This window comes from Panulirus ornatus, chromosome 66, assembly GCF_036320965.1.
Source record: "Panulirus ornatus isolate Po-2019 chromosome 66, ASM3632096v1, whole genome shotgun sequence".
NCBI classification, from domain to species: Eukaryota; Metazoa; Arthropoda; class Malacostraca; order Decapoda; family Palinuridae; genus Panulirus; species Panulirus ornatus.
In genome coordinates this window covers 21131999-21156091 of record NC_092289.1, presented here as the reverse complement: position 1 = coordinate 21156091, position 24093 = coordinate 21131999, and the positions used below count along the sequence as shown (strand labels likewise).

The 24093-nt window shown below is 37.9% G+C and overlaps 1 protein-coding gene across 5 annotated transcripts; it reads right to left on the bottom strand.

Moving 5' to 3' along the window:
* Window positions 1–155: 155 nt before the first annotated feature.
* Window positions 156–17587, bottom strand: LOC139746831 (ADP-ribosylation factor 1). 5 transcript variants are annotated; one of them, XM_071658424.1, is made up of 5 exons: window positions 17468–17587; window positions 9452–9614; window positions 9165–9274; window positions 6499–6624; window positions 156–4467 (listed from the first exon to the last, which is right to left on the bottom strand). In XM_071658424.1, exons 2-5 carry the CDS (start codon window positions 9597–9599, stop codon window positions 4303–4305), a joined length of 549 nt encoding a protein of 182 aa, XP_071514525.1. In that variant the 5' UTR covers window positions 9600–9614; window positions 17468–17587; the 3' UTR covers window positions 156–4302. The 5 variants fall into 5 exon arrangements, with proteins under 5 accessions (XP_071514525.1, XP_071514523.1, XP_071514524.1 ...); XM_071658422.1 differs by lacking the exon at window positions 17468–17587 and adding an exon at window positions 17250–17394; XM_071658423.1 differs by lacking the exon at window positions 17468–17587 and adding an exon at window positions 17205–17314.
* Window positions 17588–24093: the final 6506 nt, after the last annotated feature.

Below are 24093 nucleotides of genomic sequence, written 5' to 3'. Positions count from 1 at the left end.
CTACAATAATGGACGTAAATCTGGCATCATGCCAAGATGACTAATGAATTCTCTTAATCAACCTAAAGGTGTTATAAGTTTACCATCTGTGGCCAAAAGCATCACCAGACTCCCCTATAGACGCTTCCCAGAAGTGGGTAATTTAAACAATAACAGGAAAATTAATATTTCTATTGAGGTGCACCACTCATGTCTACTGACATGCAACATAGTTTTTCAGTAAAAGCATAAAAATCTGACAGGGTCAAGAGGAAGGCAACAATAATGATGCTATAAGAAAAAGTAAAATCATGAGCATAGTTACAATAAGGTTTTGTGATGTTAATACATTCGAAAGGCACAGATCGGAGTCTTAGGATGGCATTGTAAAGAAGAATGCTCGACAGATAACAGGCTGGTAGAAACTGTATTACAAGTGATGATAAAAGTACAGGTATACTATGGAGATAGAAAGATGCTGAAAGAAATCTTAATTTGGTGAAAGATATTTCACACGATGGACAAATGACAGGACCAAATGGAACGAAAGCATTGTGCATAGTAGTAGTATAATTGATAACTTTGGACTCTACTAAATGAACTTGATGTAGAGTGAAAAATACTAAAAGGAAAATGTCAAAGTCCATCTTTCACTAACATACTGGACAGTTTGAAACACAACAGAGTAATAATAGATAAAAGTTACAGCAAGAGACTTGAGGCTATACATTTACCAATCATGGGCGACAGAGGAGCAAAGGGAGACCCAACTGATAAAATCCCAGCAAGATAAACTAATCATATAACAGTGAACAGAACTTTTCAAGATGTCATAAAAAGCTTATGTGAAAATGTGAAAAAGTACTTTTTCCCTTCACAGTGCTGAATGACTGGATCACAAATAATGAAACCCTGAATGCTGGACTACACTTAAAATGCTGTCTTTCTGATGGGACACCAAAAGAACAGAACTCCCTTCCCGTTCTGTGCAAATAAACTCGTCTCACACAAACATGCCAGTGAAGTGTCACTAAGTTCTGTTCTGGGACTGTTATGACTTTTGATCTATGTCAGTGACTCAATAGAAGGTATGGACTCCAACCTGCACATGATTGCAGATGATGCAAATGTCATGGGGAAATGAAAAGCAAGGGGGAATGCTTTAACTTACAAGGAAACCTTGACAGACTTCAAAGTTATACTGATATATGGCTAAGATAAAGACCATCAAATGTAATGTAGGAAGGATGGGACACAGCAAAAGAAAGCCTCAATATGATCATCAAACAAAATACCTGCAGGAATGTGTGTGAGATGGACTTGGAAGTAAACATTATCTCTTAACCTATTGCCAGATATCCACTTTTGGAGAATATAGAGAACATTAGTCTGCTAGCATATATGAGAACTGCACGTAAGTTCTTGTATGCTAAAGTTAATATTAAGCATGCTGTTCACATACAACAGAAAGCCAAAACTATAATATGCATCTCAAAAGTTTGGTTGCCACACCATAAGCACTCAAGTTAAAGAAGGTCCAACGGTGAGCAACAAAGATGGTGCCTGAATGATATAAGTAGAGTCACAGGGATGGAAAAGAGGCCTTACATCTGCCCACCTTGGAAGAGTGGACAGAGGGGTGACCCATTCACAACCATTTATTCTAAAGATCAGACTAATAATGTGACCGTGAATAGTTTTTCGAGATGTATAGTAGCAGAACAAATAGAGGACTTAAAAATAAAAGTGAAGAATAACATTTATGGTATAAGAGTGGTGAATGAAAAGAACAATGAAGATATGATGAATGCAGATTGCACACAAAAAAAATTCTAAAAAGTTGTATGACAGAGAATGTTTAAGAGATGGGACCCCACAAGCATAAATCTCCTTTCCTGTACAGAACATGAGTAATTACACACGAGTGATGATATGGACAATGGGCCACAAACAGAAATTACGCACTCTATATCAGCATACAAGTAGTATGCTAACAGAAATAAGTAAAGCTGACAGGCTTTTTTAAACTTCCATTAACTATTTTCAGAGCCAATTATCATTAAACACCAAAAGACATCTACAACATCCATAAGGTGAAAACCTTTCTGGCGAGTATGGAAGCTAGTCCACGAAAATTGACATCCGTATCTGGTTAAGTGCAACATTGTTAATATTTGCCCATCAAAACAAAACTGCCAGACTGCAAGCTTAAATTTGTATCTAAAAGGTTAAGAGAAGTGTCACCAATCCCCTTTTCTTCATTACATAATATCTAAATGTTCATTTTGCTTCATCTAAGTAAAATATCATGGTTATGGATAAGTGTGCTTTACTTTCCAAATGAGACGTAAATTGAATGCCATGGGCAGGCAGTTGGCATACAACCACAGTCACTGCAAAATCATGTATAAGCTACTAAGCATACGTACAAAAATTCCTACAAGGCAGAATGTTGCATTTATTACAATTATCAAACAGTGAACTGTTGGGTTTTGTAACAATATATGCAATCCAAGTCTTTTCCAGCGAGACATCCAATTTTAAATATCTACATGTAAATATATCTCCAGTCATTATTTTTCCATTACACTTGTGGAATTTTCATTAAACTACCAAGCCATTACATAAACAATCATGTTTTCATCTTTCCATGTCAAAACTCAAAACCAGTATATACAATACCTGTGCAACATTCATGAAATCTCAAATAGGATATCCTTTATATGCTCAATGTTTGGTACTTTGAGGCATATCTCCATCTTGTACACAACTTCCTGTGATCCACAAGAATCTCGATTTTCTGATTAGAACTAATATGTGACATGATGTTCTGTTATCCATGATGAATTTTTTTATTCCATCATCACCAACACCAAAATTCCAATTTCCACAATAATAAGACTATGATAGTTCAACTATCATCCTCAAGCCCTCATATGCTTTGCCTCTATCATCCTATTTCACTTGAAAGCCCAAGATATTCATATCAGCATCATAATCCAAGGCTTACTCTACACAGAAAGACATCACAATCCACACGTTAGTGAAATCTTGAGTTTTTTATTCCACGTAATTTGGCAAAATTTAAATGTCAGTATTCATGGTTATATTTACATGTTTCTCATATGTTCATTTTTACTTTCACAAGCATTAACTAAAAAAATACATAGCATTTGTTCCAACTATATCAATGTTTAACAATATTCTACATCAAATATTGGAGGCAGAGCCTTAGGATAACTGCACAGAAATCATTAAGCACAAATTAAGTTTTATTACACTTAGTCAAAGAGCATATGAAGTCTGAAAACCACCTTGTATCAACCTAAGTTTCCTTATATGGGAATTTGCCTGCTGAAGTTCATTTTACCAAGGAAAGAACATCGGTATTTGGTAATATATTTTATGAAATTCAAAGTTTGTAAAATGACAAAATATAAGACATCAAAGTTGATTAACTGATAACAGTAGCTCCACATCAATACTATGCCAACGGGAATGTTCCAACAAAAGCCAACTTTGAAATAGTCTGTCCCATGTGATAAAGGACCTTTGATTCTTTATATTTTTAAGACCAAGCAAAGTGCACCAATTCTAACACAGATGTGAGCTGCAAACACATTCCAATAAATAAATTCCTACCTTAAACTGAAAGAGAAATACCTTTTATAAAATCTGATAAATCAAGATGATAATGAAGAAACAGTAATTAAAAGTACCTAAATTTGTTGCTTCCTTTTAAAGAGCACATACCAGACTTTTACACCAGTATAAAGGCATTACACTCAGTCAAGTATCATACTGGGGCCCAAGTCCTTACAATTAAGTTCTCGTACTACAGTAAGACAAGAGAACGCTGGGCTCCGGTATGACCTGACCTCAGGCTTGAAGTCGATACTGTAGACTGGACAGACAGCAAGGCTCGTTCTCCTCCGTTCACCACCTTAAAGTCATTCACACAATGCTGACATCACAGGTGAGGTAACATCATCGTTGCTGCGCTGTCCAGCCCATCACTTGTTCACTGCACATTTTTCGGGCCCAAGCACCAACCACCTAGAGCCCGAACTCATGATACTATCCTTTTCCCGAGGATCACCCGCAGCAACTTTAGGTTACATCCTCACAGTGTTTGTAACACACTGAATAACTTTCTCCTTTCCTCATCAAGTTTCTTCCAGAATGATGATAGTCATTTGCCATCACTGACTTTCCTGTGCAGAACAGGCAACATGAGCCTATGATGATTCAGCCAGCAACCTAAATAATATAATCACTGCCCACTAGTTCAATTTTATTTTGTGTGAGCTGCTGGAAGTGTGATTAGCGGTTGGCATTCTTCAGCTGGTTACTGAGCCAATCTAAACCTTCATAAAGACCATCTCCACTTGTAGCACAAGTGGCCTGGATATACCAGTTCCGGTTCCTCAGTGAATGCAGACCCAATTTATCTGTGATTTCCGCTGCATTCATGGCATTTGGAAGGTCCTGCAATAAAAATATATCAAATCAAATACACAAGTAAATGCTAATATAATTACTGTATATGATTATCTCCTATAGAATTCATTGCATAAAAATGCCATCAAAAGGGCAATATACACTAAGACAATCAAAACTCAAACCACTTCAAAATGGGAAAAAAGTAAATACCCCATACTAAACAATTTACTGCATTCATGCTTGATACAGGATAACAGGTATCCCTTTGGATTGTAATCACTACAAGGATCTTTCAGATATCTGGCACAGTTTTGTTTTGACATGGTTAAAGTTCAGGTACTCAAAAAGTAAACCCTCTCTTTTTTTATGTTCCATCCCATAAAGAAATTGTTACTCTAAGTAAATACATCCCATATTGTACACAGGTATCCCAGTATCATATTAATGTGAACCTAGAATGTTACCTCTTGTGCCCCCAAAACACCTGTAGCAGAAGGGTCATCTAAGCTGGTGTGGTAACAACTTTCTCAATAATCTGTTGTGCACCATAATAAACATCCTTTTCTTGCATTATTTACTTAATTGCTTCACTATTTATATTATGCATTATAGTCTTTTGTTGCATTGATATTTCTCTTTTTCAGATTCTGAATCTGAATTAAGCAGTATAGGGGATAGGGGAGAAAGAATACTTCCTGGGGATAGGGGAGAAAGAATACTTCCCACGTATTCCCTGCGTGTCGTAGAAGGCGGCTAAAAGGGGAGGGAGCAGGTGGCTGGAAATCCTCCCCTCTCTTTTTTTTTTTAATTTTCTAAAAGAAGGAACAGAGAAGGGGGCCAGGTGAGGATATTCCCTCTAAGGCCCAGTCCTCTGTTCTTAACGCTACCTCGCTAATGCGGGAAATGGCGAATAGTATGAAAGAAGAAAGATAAAACTAACTGTAAAATACACCATGTCAGCAAGGTCACCAGAGGTACAAAGGAGATACTATGCAGAATGGAAATGCTTATAAGGAGAGAAATATAAACAAATTTCAAGCATTACTACACTACAATTCGAGGAAGAACACCTTCAAGACTTAAGAAAAAAGAAAAACAATTTGGGTCGGGAATTACAGGTAACTAAAGAGTAAAGGCAAATTCGACTCAAAATGAAACTGGCCTACATACATTTGATGATAGCGATGCAAATCAAACTTGGACAAATGTAAGTGAGGGCCTCTATGTGTACATCTAGTATACTTCCTAACAGCCCTACAAAGTGGATAAGAATTGTAAAAAAGTATAGTACAAAAAATTTGCTTGAAGGTTTCACACATCAAGGGGTGGATATCTCAAGACAAATATCTACCGAGACCCAAAAGGCACGTGTAATTTCTAGCTACTGTCCATGAAGACATACCATGGCAACTCAGGATGTATCAAGTAAATCCCAAAATGTGTGCCATTTACCATATTGTGAAAATGAAAACTTTTCCTCCTACAAGAGGATGGCTAATTTCAAGACAATTCTACTTGGCTTTATCTGTATGACCAAACAAAAAGCAAGACATATGAGGGAGAAAATAAAAAGCACACAGTGCCCAAATGCTACAGAAACCACAACTGCATTAGGATCACACAGATGAGTTAAATGTGGAGCAATGGAATGGGGGTAATATTAATTTGCCATATTCTAAAAATGGCAGACTCAATTTGGACTAATGCTGCTGCAACACATTTCACTTCTACACGTGACATCTATGTTATGTCATTAATAAAGATCTGAAAATGTTTTCCATCTTGCCGGACTGAGGTTTACCAGTACAAAGTTGAATTAAAGATAAAACAACCTTTGGTATTTTTCCCTCATCAGCCAATTCATCTGAGAGAGTGATGGGGAAAATCTTGGTAAAATTAGTACTTATTTCCTTAAAATGTTATGATGCATATGAAACGTATATCTAAATACACTAATCTCCCATCAATGATTGCTCAACCTGGATTTAAAATCTTTATTATTCCTACAAAATTAAAAGCTAAGGCCCCAAAGATATACGCGAGAAGAAAAACAAAATGTCAGGAAATTCTACAGACCTGTTTGTTTGCAAATATGAGTAGCACAGCATCTCTGAGTTCATCTTCTGCTAACATTCGCATTAGTTCCTCTCTCGCTTCACCAATACGTTCTCGATCATTAGAGTCAACTACAAAAATGAGTCCCTATGGGAAGAAAAAATTCAATGTAATCTCATCAATAAAAACTTCAACATTGTGTCCCCTCTCAATTCCCTTCACTCATATATCTGTTTTTTAAACTACTTCCAGAGCATTTAAAACATTGTCTTCAACTATGAGTGGTCTAGCTAAGAAAAACATAGTCAAGAAATATATGAAAAAAATGAACATGTTCAATCTCATACAAAAAAAGACAATAATATATGTAAAATACCTTAAGCCAATTCCTACTACCTCCATGCACCACACTTTACTCCAGCTCTTATATTCCACCACCAACATACCCCTCCAATACATACTACTACTACCCTTACAATCCCTTATAACCTCTCTGCTTCTCTACAGCTCTAGTCTTTGTGCTGCACTAGCCCGTTACATACCTGCTATAGAAAGGTAGTGCCAGGAACAAATGAATAAAGGCCCAATTTGCACACTTCCACTCTCTAGCTGTCATATATAATGTAAACCAAAATCCCCTCATCTGCAGCCAAGCCCTGAAGCCATTTCCATGGTTTACTCTGACTGCTTCATATACAGTGGTTCAGCCCAATGACAATGTTGCCCCTATTTCCCACACCAATCCAATGCATTATATCCCAAGCAAACTTTTCTTCAACAGAATATTTAGATACCACTATCTAAAAGCCTCTTTTACTCGACCCTCATCTCCCTAGTCTCACCCTCACTCATTCGCCTTCCATTTCTAAGAAGACTTCAGGCCTAACACCTGCATCCATAGAACACTGTCAGGACTACTTATACATTCAAATATAGTCACCTTTGCCCTAAAAGACTGTCCTGTCCTTCCAGATACTCCTTATTACATCAAGGATCTCAGCCTTCTCTTCTACCAAAAGATCTCTTTGAGGCCACACGGTTCTGTCCACCACTACATCCAGTTGCATGTAGCTAAAGCAATCACTCCTCCTGGTCCTCCATATTCAGTCTTACTGAGGCCACTGTTTTCTCTCCCTTTTACAAATAAGGATACTTTTGTTTGAATATAATCGCAAATCTCTCCTTTCACACATCCTCCCAAGCTGTCAACAGCCTATGAAATTTCTTCCTGAAGACTGCAAGTGCAGTGGCACCTGCAAAGAGCAACTAGTTCACATTCCATGCCCTCCAATTCCTAGCATTTAGTAGAACCACCCCCTCTCAAACTGTGACATTTACCTTCAACACACTACCATACAAACTATACAATCAGTGACATTACACATCCTAAATGTGGACACCTTCATTGGTAACCACTCACTTTCACACCCTTTATATTCACACATGACTTTCATGTTGAAATTGCCTAACTGCATCCAATAACTTTGTTTATCCCATACATTCACAGCTACTTCCAAAGGTCTGTTTACAGATCAACAATATCATTTGTTTTTTCCAAATTCATCAATGTTATTTACCATTAACTCTTTCTCCAAACCATTTCAAAAAATTCTTAAAATGTCCTCCACACAAATCCTCTCTTCCAAAGCACAATACTCCTTCCCAGTTTGATATACCCTGCCTCACAATACCCTTGTATGGGGCTTCCACACTACTCAGGAAGCAGGGCCACATCCATCAGGTGGTACCACATTTAAAGTGTGGTGGTAATGTGATTATGCCCAGGTGGCAAGTGCAAGGCAATTAAGGATTAATTGTTCAGTGTTTTCAGCATGGAAGTTACATCAAGTCATATGTTGGTGAGTATAATGTTGGAGATGGATTACCTGGAAAGCAAACAAGGAAGCAGAAACTTATACATACCTGATGTATGGATGTATACCTGGTAAGGTGGAGTTTAAGACTGGATGGGGAGGACTGTTGTTTGGTGCTTGCTGAAGCAATACCATGTTTATTGGGGAAGGGTGTAATTAGTAATAAATTTAGGTTAAGTGGGGTTTGGCATTTTACTGTATTTCTACACAGGGATCGGTGGTTGGTTAAGTGGCTGGGTGGTAAGTTAAATAACATGAAAGATTATGTTAGAAATATCTTTATTTCAATGAGCAAGTGTTAATTAAAACTTTCTAGTTGCTTGGTTTGAGTGTCATGCCTTTTTTTATATTCTGTGTTTTGCAGCTTTGTGTCCTTTTGTGACCAGGCAAGTGAGGCATAGTTTAGGGTGGAGTGGATGAATTGTTTGTAAAGGAAACTAAGGGATTCTTTTTTGTCCAAAATCATAACAAGTGTTCCGAGGTTTCCTAGTTTATTTGTAACCTCTGTGGTGTGGAAAGTGCATGTCAAGTATGTGTCAAGTGTGATAACCAGTATAGCTGGAACTATGTTCAGTAGGATTGATCGACTATTCAAGGTGATAGGAAGGCACAGGTAAAATCAAAGTTTGTCGAGGTTAAGAGGGTTGATGAAAGAATTATTTGTTAATCTTTCAACATAAAAGTTAACCATGATAAATTCAATAAAACTATGATCACAAAATCTCTGACTGATAAAGAGCATTCATTAAAAAAGATCATATAAACCTGATCTTACCTAAAATGTTTGTCAAAAATTCATCACGGCAACCTTACCTGTGTGTTTTGGAAGTAATGACGCCATAATGGTCGGATTTTGTCCTGACCACCCACATCCCATACTGTGAAGCTGATGTTTTTATATTCTACAGTCTCAACATTGAAACCTGTGAAATGAAACATGTTAAATCAAAATTTCATGGCTTTCCAATTAAAACAAATAAAAAACTGCTTCCATTTTCATAGTTAGATCAGGGATTGTTCACTAAATGGCACTCTTTTCACTGAGGTAATACACTGAATCTAAAAGTCTGAATATGGTATAAAACTGGTTACAATCTTACCAATTGTGGGTATTGTAGTAACAATTTCTCCAAGTTTGAGTTTATACAAGATGGTTGTTTTACCAGCTGCATCCAACCCGACCATAAGGATACGCATCTCCTTTTTGCCAAACAGGCCTTTGAATAGATTGGCAAATATGTTTCCCATTTTGCCAATTTCAACCTGCAAGTAAACATTGAATATATACAGATGCATTAGACACGTGGGTCAAAATATACAATCCTACAACATACTTTTTTCGAGTTTCTGCACCTGAGCCTAAAATTCAAGAATGATCATGCAAGTCATGAACTCCTTTCCATCAGGACCATCCTTAATGAGATCATACTGCTCCATCCATTTCAGTATGTGATATTAGTATTTATTGGCATTGTAGCCCACAAAGGAAGATGATCTTAAATGTTGACTGCTTAAGAGGGTGCAATTCACCTCAGCCTCAATCCCAAACTCCTACAAATTGTATCCAGACACTACAGCCTAAATATTCCCAAATACTGGAATATATATATATATATATATATATATATATATATATATATATATATATATATATATATATATATATATATTCTTTTTTGCTTTGTTGCTGTCTCCCGCGTTTGCGAGGCAGCACAAGGAAACAGACGAAAGAAATGGCCCAACCCACCCCCATACACATGTATATACATACGTCCACACACGCAAATATACATACCTACACAGCTTTCCATGGTTTACCCCAGACGCTTCACATGCCCTGATTCAATCCACTGACAGCACTTCAACCCCGGTATACCACATCGATCCAGTTCACTCTATTCCTTGCCCTCCTTTCACCCTCCTGCATGTTCAGGCCCCAATCACACAAAATCTTTTTCACTCCATCTTTCCACCTCCAATTTGGTCTCCCACTTCTCCTCGTTCCCTCCACCTCCGACACACATATCCTCTTGGTCAATCTTTCCTCACTCATTCTCTCCATGCGCCCAAACCATTTCAAAACACCCTCTTCTGCTCTCTCAACCACGCTCTTTTTATTTCCACACATCTCTCTTATCCTTACGTTACTTACTCGATCAAAACACCTCACACCACACACTGTCCTCAAACATCTCATTTCCAGCACATCCATCCTCCTGCGCACAACTCTATCCATAGCCCACGCCTCGCAACCATACAACATTGTTGGAACCACTATTCCTTCAAACATACCCATTTTTGCTTTCCGAGATAATGTTCTCGACTTCCACACATTCTTCAAGGCTCCCAGGATTTTCGCCCCCTCACCCACCCTATGATCCACTTCCGCTTCCATGGTTCCATCCGCTGCCAGATCCACTCCCAGATATCTAAAACACTTTACTTCCTCCAGTTTTTCTCCATTCAAACTCACCCCCCAATTGACTTGACCCTCAACCCTACTGTACCTAATAAACTTGCTCTTATTCACATTTACTCTTAACTTTCTTCTTTCACACACTTTACCAAACTCAGTCACCAGCTTCTGCAGTTTCTCACATGAATCAGCCACCAGTGCTGCATCATCAGCGAACAACAACTGACTCACTTCCCAAGCTCTCTCATCCCCAACAGACTTCATACTTGCCCCTCTTTCCAAAACTCTTGCATTCACCTCCCTAACAACCCCATCCATAAGCAAATTAAACAACCATGGAGACATCACACACCCCTGCCGCAAACCTACATTCACTGAGAACCAATCACTTTCCTCTCTTCCTACACGTACACATGCCTTACATCCTTGATAAAAACTTTTCACTGCTTCTAACAACTTGCCTCCCACACCATATATTCTTAATACCTTCTACAGAGCATCTCTATCAACTCTATCATATGCCTTCTCCAGATCCATAAATGCTACATACAAATCCATTTGCTTTTCTAAGTATTTCTCACATACATTCTTCAAAGCAAACACCTGATCCACACATCCTCTACCACTTCTGAAACCACACTGCTCTTCCCCAATCTGATGCTCTGTACATGCCTTCACTCTCTCAATCAATACCCTCCCATATAATTTACCAGGAATACTCAACAGACTTATACCTCTGTAATTTGAGCACTCACTCTTATCCCCTTTGCCTTTGTACAATGGCACCATGCACGCATTCCGCCAATCCTCAGGCACCTCACCATGAGTCATACATACATTAAATAACCTTACCAACCAGTCAATAATATATATATATATATATATATATATATATATATATGTGTGTGTGTGTGTGAAGAGGTGTTACTAGATTCAGCCTCCTTGAGGTCAGAGTGAAAAGTAACCTTTTGTAAGGCTGCATCATTGTATGTTCTCATCAAAGAGTTACTCCAAAAGAATATACATTTCCCTGCAAATAGTGAAGCCATGGGCTGAAGAAGCCTTTAGACAGTCATGGGTAACGAGACTTTTCATAGAAATAGGTCCCTGCTGCTGAGTGTAGCTCAGCTTTGAAGCTGCTACCTCAGGATGACTGAGAGAATAGTCCTAAGGTTGTATAAAAATAATATTACACACCTTCCTGTGGTGGTATAGGGGAGAAAGAAGACTTCCCACGTATTCCCTGCGCGTCATAGACGGCAACTAATGGGGGGGGGGGGCTGGAAATCCTCCCCCCTTTTTTTTTTAATTTTCCAAAAGAAGGAATAGAGAAGGGGGCCAAGTGAGGATATTCCCTCAAAGGCCCAGTCCTCTGTTCTTAACACTACCTTGCTAACGCGGGAAATGGAGAATAGTTTGAAAGAAAAAAAAGAGTAACCATAAATAAAGATACAACATCCATTTGAACACTCAAGGTTCCTAGAGAAAGTCTGTTTTGAACATGGAAACTAAAAATCATAGATGTCGATAGATGTTCCTGACAACTTGCCCTTCATCTGCTTCTAGTATCTGCAGTACATCCATTTGCAATTCCCAAAGTGATATCTATTCTCATTACCTCTAGGGTATTTCCAACACTATTTCTTGGAAACCTTTCATACATTATGGATAACAATTCATGCATGTTCCTCAAAATGTTAAATGAAGCAAGTAAGAGACTGAGCATTCATGCTGTTTAAAGCAAAGATGTACAAGATACTATCCAATGATTTTGTCAAAGCACACTCCTTACACTACTTATCATTGGCTATCGTAAACAAAAACGGTGGATGCAACCAGTTCACTTAAATTTGTAATAATTACTACAATACAGAATAAGAAAAACTACACATTTCAGATTGCAAAGGGATAATAGTATATATTGAGATATCAAGGATACCAATAAGAGACCAGTAACCATGTTAAATGAATTTTTCTTGCAATATCACTATTTCTTGCTATATATCACTCTTAAAAGATTACTATTTCCAATGTAAAACCTTTAGTATTCATCTTTGTTAATCTTAAACACAAAAGTACCATAAACTCCACTTGGAAATGCTTGAAAACACTCAATTGCCTTATTATGCCTGGCAGCACTGCTGCTTCAGGTAAAGAGTGCAGACCACTTGTAAACAATGACTCAGCAGGTTAATTTGTTTACTATAATTCACAGATTTTTGCCCTTATAAATCATATCAGAGTAAAAATACCTTTTAATGTTTTAAAACTCTGCCTCCAATGTACACAAATTTTACAACTACCTCACTGAAGGGTTAGCTTTTCAGCATACTGAGAGGATGAACCTGAAAAGCCACACCAAACAATTCTGATAATAACTTTACATTCGAGGTCACTTGCATTTTAGGATATAAAGTGTCTTACAGAAAAAAAATTGCTCGTAATTTTTTGTACAACATCCACTGTACATGTGGGTTTCTTGGGGAAGTCGGGTTAAGCTGTCTTAAATTCTGTTGACTAAAGTCTTGTTACTATAGAAGAACCCCCCACACTTTCAAAGCGGCATAGCCCTCCCCATTATCAATTTAGTTAAGGTTTTCATGGGTTCTGTTGACTAGTTTCATTTACCTTCACAGTACTCAAATTTCTTTCACTACTATAGTGCTCCCGATTAATGAAGTCAAGTTTTGATGGGTTATGATTAATTTTAAATGTTTCCTTGATTTCTAGGGTAACATATCTTGATCAGCAAAGTCACCCCCATTGTGGTTACAGTTTCCATGAGGGTCAAAATTTTCATTAGAATTGTAGCCCCTTGTAATGTTTCAATAACAAAAAATGAGTGCTACAGTATTTAAATCATTAAATGAGGGGCCCTCAGAGCATTTAACAATCTCGTTAATGCATTTTAAAAGTCTGACACTTATCTATCACACCCATTCTGCTCCCTATCAAAATATATTTCATCACCCCCAAAACTTACTCCATATTCCCATCCTTACATAGGTATGACCCAACACTATATACCAATGGACCACAAGATAAAAGCACTCAAAATCATGCACTGCAACTACTACTGTAACAGTATTCTTAAAACACTTGTGCAGAAAATCACTGAACATCCATAGGTAATACATGTGGGGTTACACTAGACTGATTTTGTTCTATAATGCTAAATGTATTTAGAAAATAAGAGATACAGGAAGAAGACTGTCTGCCTATACAGCACACCGATAGATTCAGGAAATCATTTGTACCAAAAAGCATTATACTGTCTAACCACGTAAAGATGCAGTAACTCCTCTGTGATATGGCTTCTGAGTGCAATATTCTGTGGTACTTTTATGCGATATTTCATAATCTTTATCTTCTTAAACTTTTGAACCTTGCACCAAAATTCTAGCCATAAAAATTTCAGTCCGTCATGTATGCAATTTGACAATAAAGACATCTTATCTTATAACTCAAAATCAGATCATGATCTTAATCTGCTTTATTATTAAAGGTGATATTAGTGATGGTTATATAATGGGAAATATGTGCTCAATGTAAAATGTACATCAAACACTTGACTATTCTATAAGCATTTCACAAGAACTAAACAAAAATGCAAATTCAAAGCAAATAGCAATGCAGATCTAATATATGTAGATTATTACCTAATAAGGGTATGATCTTTGGTGAAATTTCACGATCCTGGCACTCATTTTCTAATTAGAATTTAACAAAATTGGTACCAAAGGATTCTTTACAATGTGTATCGCTGATATAGAATGTGAGATTTTAGGTGTAGCACATCCACTAAATCAATTTTAAGTTCTCATTAAGCCAGCAGGGCAATGTAGGAAATTGTGGTGAACAAACACACCAAATGAAGATTAACATGAGGTTCAGAAATACCCTGATTTCTGATATTATTGATCCATTCCACTGAAAGCTGCCACACATCAAAATGTTTAAATCCCAAAGATTTCAAGTTTTGCAAATAAGCCATGTAATTTCACATGCCTACTTAGATTTTAGGGAGGAACTGATGCTTGAGATCTTTCCCATTCACCGAGATATATTTGTTTTTATATTAATTGGCATACTTATATGAATAATCTAACCCCACATTTTCCCTCTCTCATAACCCTTCCATAAATCATAATCATCAAAAGATCAGTTTTATGAGTGCCATCAAGTCAAGAGTAGAACCTGACATATTTCTAAAAAAAACATATGTCCATATCCTGATATTTGGTATTCATGGGTGTCTCTTATCATTTACAAGCGTTTCTTCCTTTCAAATATCCCATATTTTCTCAGTGCTTCATTGCAACCTCTACAATGTGACTGCCATAACTGTAGGTTTAAAATATTTCTGCATCCAGAATCTGTAAGCCACATGTGAATGTCATTCCGGTGAAAGCAAAACCTTTTTTCAGTCTCCATGTGGCATGCTGCATCAAACAACGTTTTTGTTTGTACAATTCACAGAAGATCAATATGTGCTATATGAACAAAGTAAGTTTCTCCTCAGTTCTCTTTCAACAAGTTTCCCCTACTACAAAAATAATTAACCCCATGTTTCCCATTACCTTCACTTCTCTTCCCACAACTGAGATTTAACATATCTAATGTCATTATTCCTATGACTAATTCATCACACCTCACCACAACTGAGATTTAACATACTTAATGTTATTATTCCTACAACTGTAATTTATCATATCTAATAAACATTCAAAATATTTACACTATTATGTCTAAAGTCCAATAATATGAATTTTCTTAGTCATGTGATATTCTAGCACCTCAACAAAGTTACGTGTACATAACCAGAAACAGAAAACTTGGTACCATCAAATGATCAGAATAATAATTTAGGAACTCACCTTTACCATCAAAAATAAACTCAAATCTGACATGCATTTACATCTGATATACCTTTTACCTCTATTAACTAACTTAGCAAATCAAATTTTCTTTTACCTTAATCTGCCTTGTCCTATAAATGAGACAATCCATACGGAAATACGAATAAATCTATTTACTAAAATCGCTAATACTTGAACCACGCATCACAGCTTTTAGTACCCAAATCTTGTTTCAAATTGTAGTAGCCATAGTTTAGACTAACAAGCTTTAAAATATTTGGAGAATTAGTTACGAGTTATAAGTACCAGAGAAATTTGTGGTTAACACAAGTAGGTGAAAGTTCCCTAGAAAATCAATTTACCCAATAAAAACCTCACCCAGCCTCCCTACTAAAGGCTTATCCAAATTTCGATATTCTAGTTGAAATATACCTGATATATAAATGACTGCTCGAAATTAAATGCTAACAAACTTGCACACAGATCAATCTACCATTCACATTACTGTCCAACCTCCCCAGAGGAAGCCATTTCACAAGGTCCACTACATCAGACTACACTAACACTTGTATATTCCAATAAAAATATCTCTGCTGCTTAGGAGTTAAGCGAGGTTTTCAAAAGCCCTTAATTTTTACAAGTGTCTATTCAGTCCAACTTTTACTTAATCCCTAGTATTCTTAACCCTAACTACTGTTGCCTTCATGCTGTGGAATAAAATGTGAAGATCTTACATCATTTTTGCAGCAACCAATCTACTCAACAAAATCATGAATGTCCAAAGGTAGTTTCAACAAACTGGTAATTTACCAAATTTTTAAAAGGACTCACTAACATATATTTACATCAGAAACCAATCCTAAAGATTAAAATCTTTTTTGCAACTATAACGCACTTCAATATGAACCACAACCATTAACCTGAAATTCATTTTATGAAATTCTCAAATATAGTGACTTCATTGTCGTACGACAGGCAAATGCGCGTATACAGTAACACTTGAAAACTATACCAGCAAAAGACTAATTTCTAGCTTCAGGGTCTGCCTCAACAACCAGTAGCTTGACAGCTGGCTATGCCACTCCATCCACCCTTTCACCTACAAAGCACGTCACCATAACCCTCAATCTCAACTTGAAAATTACTTCTCGAGCTCACCTATCTTTCAGCCACGTATCTATGAGACCCTAATTCAACCGAGTTCTAAGGCAGCCACATAGTAAAGAAAAGGAAAAAAAATTGGAGGATGACAGGAGTCCTTCTATCCACCACCGAATCACTTACGTCAGCGGGCCAGGATCCTGACAAACTCCACTTATTCCATAAAACTGAAGCAACTGGTTATTTGTGTGTTCCCTAGAGGTTGCACATACACTATAATGCGCTACCGTGACTCATATGCAGAAAGTTCTTCGGGATCGAACCGGCACAGCGAAAACATACACAAACATCCTGGCCAGACCCCAACACCAACATTTTCTATGATTTTGGGCCTCAAAATCCCTAAACCCACGCCTTATAACGCTTCTTATCTGAAACAAATACATTCACCCACAAATGGCAAGCCTAATACGTCACCTGTCTGTAGGAATACCCTTAAGAACCCAGAAATACGCAGCTCACCAGATATACAAATGGTGAAAATGGCGGACACAACTGCCACTACCTGCCACGTCGCGGCGCTGACGTCATGTCACGTGACTCCAGCTTCCCGCCGTCGCCACCAGGGGGCCGCCTGCCACCACCCTGCCACCTACACAACTCTCTTTTCTAACCACATTATATAACACTTGATAGGAAATTTAAGTTGAAACTAGATTCACTGAGACGTTTATACTTACAAGTAATTCTATGTGAGTTGCGTTTCCACCTCAGGAAAGTGATTAAACTTTTTAGTACACTAGCTTATGCTAGCGAAGCTATTACACCACAGTCTACAGCTCAGATTGTATTAGTCATGAACTGTTCCGATTTTCTCAGTGTTAGTAGAGATGGATAACAATTACTAATCAAAAGCAAGATTACACACACAAGCATGATTCAATTTTCAGATACGCCAGAGCGTCATATCCGCAACAAAATCATATTGTTTGGATGAAATACAAATCATGATATGAAAAAAAAAATCTTTTTTTCTTCTGATTATTAGACTCGCACGATTCAAGCATTCATGTTATTACTACTACTACATCTTTAGTTCTTCTTAGAATGATTCTAGTAAAATATCATATATATACATTTTTTTTCTAAATTTCCACATATCAATGGCAAATGAAATCTGGATATCATTTTCATGTGATTCAAACGTGTTCAGTGAAGAGATTAAATACGGAGAACAATTCCTGCGTTTTAGCATGCCACGCCATAATTACTAAAGAGACCTAGCTTGAATTCTGCAAATGACCACATTATACAACGGTGAAAAAAAGTCGATAGAATTGTGGCTGATGATGGTGTATGGTACCCACAGGGTACGGACATAAGCTTATTGTCCAGGGGGTAAAGGGTTGGGTTGGGGAAATGCTGACTTGTCACTGTGAGTTCCTCAGGGTAAACAAGTATCATACCTTAAAATTGCTACATTAACTTTAATTCAACATATTCTTTAAGTCTCAATTCACCCGCTTAAATCTACTTACAAAGCTACATGTTGATAAAAAAAAATTAATGGTTGAATGAATTTTGTCAGTACGAGTGAAGAAGAATTTTAGATTTTTATCAACTTAATCGATATAGAAAATTCTATAATAAAAAATTATCTGAAAATTTCATCTTTGTGTTCCTAATCTATATAGGTTTCAAGCACCACCATTCATAGAAAACTGTGCATGAGGCTGGTGAGGAAGGTGGATATAATTTCTCCAGCTCTTACTGAAAATCACAGCCAGGATGATACAGGTCATTCTTGCATATCCGCCGATGAGATTTAAACTTGATAATGACATATACTCCTCTTGCACTACCTTTATTATGGGATGATTTTAAAGTTTTCTCACTTATCTGGTGTCTTGGAGTAGACTGGGATGTAACCTTTTAACGTGAATGGAAAAGTTATCAGTATTTTACAGTAATTTTTGAACTTTACTCTTCTCATTACAGTAGCTTTACTGATTTCGTAATGAACTACCTTAAGGAGAGCTAACTGATTAAGCGACCACCAGTGTTTGTCTCTTGTATGTCTATCTTAAAAAAAAAAAAACTGATAAAGATGATAAGGTAGGTTCTGTAGGGGTTTAAATCACTACCCATGTTCTCAGTGGCCTCCTTGGCTTAAGGCGTCGCCAAGCGAGCAGCTTAATGCCACCGAAGTTCGTGGAACTGCAGTTCACATGAGACTACTGCAGCTCATGGAGAACAAATTCAGTTCATGAGAAACCATAAGCCATGTGAGATATTCCAGAAGGTGCAAGAAGTTTAGAGACCTGAAATACGGTTGTAGATCGCTATCGAACCGTCTATGATTGTAAGCTGGAAAATGGAATTGATAGTCAAGAAAACATATCGTAAAATTAATCTATGATTTAATCTAATGTATAAATCAAAGTTCTCAGAATCTATATTTGGCTGAATTCCCTGTATGTACCGTAAAAGAGCGGCTTGGTGGATAATTTTCTGACACTGGTTAGACAATTTTACCTTCTAGAAAAAAAATGTTGAGCCAACCGTGAAAAAGTCACGAAAGTACAGAAAAAATCCAGTATGTATCTGGGCTCCAGTATGACCACCAGGGACTGGCGGCTGCTCATGAGGTTCGTTAAACCGAGGTCGTGCGACCATCTCGTCTCGGGATTTCCCGCGTCCGGTCCAGCAGATCCCTTGTGTGATATATATATATATATATATATATATATATATATATATATATATATATATATATATATATATATATATATATATATATATATTGTGTGTGTGTGTGTGAATTGTTGCTTTCATGAGCAGTTGTTACACGTATCATAAGATTTTTAGTAAAAGTCTTAGTTAATATGGTTGTGGTTAAAGTTTAGCTGAATTCGGTTGTTCGAAATCTTAAAGCTCTATCCGGCCACGATGGAAAAATATACTGACCTTTAACAATCAGCCAACAAGGTGATGCTATCACGACAGGGCACGACACACCTTTGAAATGATCACTCTCATCAATATTATCTGTGTGCATTCATAAAATACACAAACACTTTCATCAGATGTATTACACTATATTGTTCAAGTTAGGTTAGATATGGTATAGTTCAGATGAGTCATTCGAAGACAGGAAATCTGATTTTTTTTCTATTGATCTGGACTGTAAGTTGAACTTACCAAATGGCATGGTCCTTTGACATGCCAGTGACCAACTATGGTGAGTGAAGTGTCAGCTGTTGTGGTACCCTGACATGACAATTTGATTAGCCCAGACCACAATATGCGTTAGCGAGTCCGTAGCACCAACGTGACAGCGTTACAGACCCTAAGAAATGACACAGAAGACAAGCCTGCTGACGTACATAACTTTGTCGACACACGAAATTATGACATATAAATTCATGAGGTTTGCTAGGGGTGGGGGTCAGGGTTGAGAACAAAACAGGTTACCTTAGGGTATTATTTGATGTTGATGTGCTGATACATCTTCAGAATGGTTAAGACTTTAAGATAAAAAAAGATAGATAAGTATGGTGGCAGGTCTTAAATCTGTTGAGTTACCATGGCGGTAGGTCTGCAACATGCTAGCAAGTGTTCAGCATAAATGTAGGTTTTCTGAATGGTAGTTCTTCAGCATAGTGAAAGGTCTTTAGCACGACCTCAGCATGGTGATAGGTCTTTCAACATGGAGGAAGGACTTCAGCATGGTGCAAGTCTTCATCATGCTGGTAATCCTCTAACATACTAACATCTTCAGTATGGTGACAGATCTTCAGCATGCTAGTAGGTATTCAGCATAGTTATAGCTCCTTAGGATTGTAGTGAATAACCACTACAAGAACTGTTTGCAAATTTTGACGGAGTTATCAAAAATCTGTAATATCTATGAACAATTATAGCAGCCTTGTGTGTCATGTGAAGGGTTTGCGTTGTTCTTGTTTTCTCTAAGGATAAAACAAATTTTGGTCATTTGTACGTATATATACATTAATGTAGCTTTACATTTGACATGTTATCATGAGCAAGTCGGATGTTTCATGGCAACTTGCGGCCAAAGATCTGACCATGCTATTAAAATGTAGGAAATACTGACAGCTGGTGTCGTAGAAATCTGGAGTATATGAAATATGGGTAATGTGGATCAGAAAAGCTGTGGGATGGAGTGCATGCACTCTCATACTTCCCCGTAGAATCAAACTCAGATTTCCCAGTAGGCAACGTCAGATGCTCCTGGTACACCGTGGTAATAGTCCTGTTGTGTCCTTAGAGGAGAGCTAGGCGTAGCGAGTGAGTGGCATAATCCCTTAATGTCCTGAGCGGTGGCGGTCTTTTCCACCACCACATACCGAGTTCTAAATTACGCCTTAGTGTGGGGAGTTCAGTAGTTTCATTACGACGATGTATAAGTACAACTTTAATCATAATTTCTATACATGATTACATTAGACATATCCTTCGTTATTTCAACAGCTTACCGTCCAATTAATATGAAATCACAGTGGCACCAGTAAGCGACTGGTGGGTGTGTTGAACTATTGCCACAGATTCGATGGTCTCAAAAAACACCAGCGACGCCAACCAGCCCTGACCCACTCTTATCATCACGAGCTACCATATCTACTTGAGTCCGGACAATTTGCTTATGCAACCATAAACACCAGTTACTAGTAATCTAAATGGTGCCTCTTGACTACAAAGTACAATTCTTAGCGATTACAAGAGCTACATGAACAGTGTTACGGAAGTTAGCTCACATGACGCGTTAGGTTAGTGCGTTGCAGGTGCATGACGCATAGGAGGGTGCGTTGTGCTGTTGTGGGTGTGTGTCAGCCTCTAGCCATCTCCTGAAAGACAAACTGAAATTAGAGAGCTTCTACATATAATTTACCTTCTTTTTGTCCTGTATTTAGCTGTTGCGGAACTGAAGTACAAATGGGAGAACCGAATCCTCCGAACCACCTCAGAATGAATTGTAGCGACGCACCCCTCCCCTGCTTCGATCCAAGGCCCTTCTTACCCGCATCCATGGTCCTTCCCCGCGTCGCTTCACAGCCCTCCTCACCCGGTCATAGTTTACCTGGCGCTCCCCACACGGCGCCAAGGGAGGTATGTGGTATCAGCAGGCTTTGTAAGCCACTATGAGGTCGTCGTTTCGGCAATGGTCATCAAGGTGCAGACCTACAACTGAAACGTCTGGAACCACGAAGTGACCTCGGCATAGGTCCTTTTTAACCGAAGCCCCACGGAACCTCGGCAACACCTTCTTCCTCCTGCGACATCACAGCGGGATTTATACATCACCTCTCTTAATACATCTGCACCTAGTAGCCTCATGTCCTTGAACGTGTCAATATTACAGTGGTATGTTAATATCAGGGTCAGATTTGAAGGGGGGGGGGGTGATCAGGGCCCCTCAGTAATGGCCTTCAAAAATTTTGGTGACATCCTAATGACTGGCCCCACCTGAGGAGTACTGTTTTGTAATATGGCTTGCTAGTGGCTGATTTTTATAAGCCGTTAGTAGTGTAGATAATGTTCCCATAAAGATAAAAATATATAAACTATCAAGTCTATCAAATGTATGACATGGTTTTTTACACAGTCTTTCTTTTCCATATTAGTGCATATCGGTGGGAAAAAATGGTAGTCACACTTGATTTCATATTAATCTAATTCAACGATGAAATTTTGATGGCAGAAGTCCCCACAAATTGATTGTCCAAGGACCCACTCAACTTTTAAATCCGGCCGTACTTGACTATGTTTCTTTATCTCTCTTTCTCGGTCTTTTATCTTAAGGAGAAACCAGACACAGGCACTACACCACTTAACTACAATATAACGCTGGATTCGTGGTTTTGTCTGGTTATCAAAACGACAAAATGACTTGGAATGTAGATCTGGTACGAATATCTTTTTTCTTTTGAATTTTTATAGAGAGAGCTTCTTGGATTTTTTCAGTATATTACAGGAATATATATGTAGTAAATATATAATCATATTACCAAATCAACGGATGCACAGTAATAATTACGATCTATAAATATCAAGATTCGCAGAGTCAATACGTGATATAGAAGGAAATGAGCTGAACTTGTATTTTAACCCTCCCAAACGAACAAAAGCAAACGAAGATTATACAGCTACAAACTAGTTTGAAGCAGTAGGAAAGTTAAACCAGTTGGATGGTAACGGTGAGAGGGACTGGGATGTATGACGGGCTTTCTCTCACTGGTCGGTGCCATCTCCGATACCTCTGTAAGAACTGTGGTTTCTCTTGATCCATGGTTGCTCTTCAATTACCATAACTCATTTACGGAATGACGATGAGTGAAAGATCGAGTTTCTGAACTATGACGTAACGCAAAGAACCTGATAGGCAGATGATGCAACAAGATGACGTCATAAGCAATGCCATGCGCCAAATATCTTATTACTTACTGCCTTTCTTCTGTCGTTTGATTCACAGTCATGTTCGGCGCCATAAAGATTTCTAATCAAGGGGTAACTGTATGTTCTACCTCCGAACATATATTACCCAAGCACAATGAAAAGACACCACTTTAAAAGTAAAATCACTGTAGAATTCATCAACGGCGACAGTATCACAGGAAGTATCAAAAAGTTAAGGTCACACTAGCATGTGTTTTGCTACTCTGCTATCACATTAGGACACACTCATGCAGGCAACAGAAACCTCACCGACAACCAATATCAATGTTTGTTAATTCAATGCACAAATAATGTTGCCTGTGACAAATCACTGATCAATTTCCTTTAACTCATTAATGTCTGGTTGGCTTTGGTGCGGACTCCAAACGAACCTGATTTTGATCACTAATCACCAGGCGAGGCAATCAACATAATGTGGAAATGAATAGTTTATCTCTACAAAGAACTATTACGGTCTCTGTACCTTAATGCTTTTGGAATGCCTAAACTTTTGTGGTCTTTCTTGGGAAGTCTTTACCTATCACATATTAATTCTTAAGTTGATTGCACATGTACAATAGTGACTGAGACGAGGCAATAGCATCACGAGGGGGAAGGAGTTTGCCAATAATTGTAACAGAGCAAAAGGTTACTTTTGTGGGGTGAAAACTAGGACAGAAGGGTGAGGGTGGGGTTGGGGGCAACTAGCCCTTAAAAGTTGTGCTTACCGAGTTTTGGGGGCAAAAAAGGAAAACAATAAATCATTTAAGCTATCTACAACGCTAGATTTATCTCAGTCACATTTGCTCTACATCGATCCGATTTGCGGATCGTGCCCGAATATCACATGAAGTGAGCAATACAGGGTTAAGGAAATAAGTGAGAGAGATTCCAAGGCTTTAGAAGCAGT

Coding starts and splice junctions, on each gene's coding strand:
- LOC139746831 (XM_071658424.1), bottom strand. CDS start 9,599: ATGGGAAACATATTTGCCAATCTATTCAAAGGCCTGTTTGGCAAAAAG. Junction 9,275..9,451: donor TACTACAATACCCACAATTG/GTAAGATTGTAA, acceptor TTCATTTCACAG/GTTTCAATGTTGAGACTGTA. Junction 4,468..6,498: donor TCATATTTGCAAACAAACAG/GTCTGTAGAATT, acceptor TTTTTATTGCAG/GACCTTCCAAATGCCATGAA.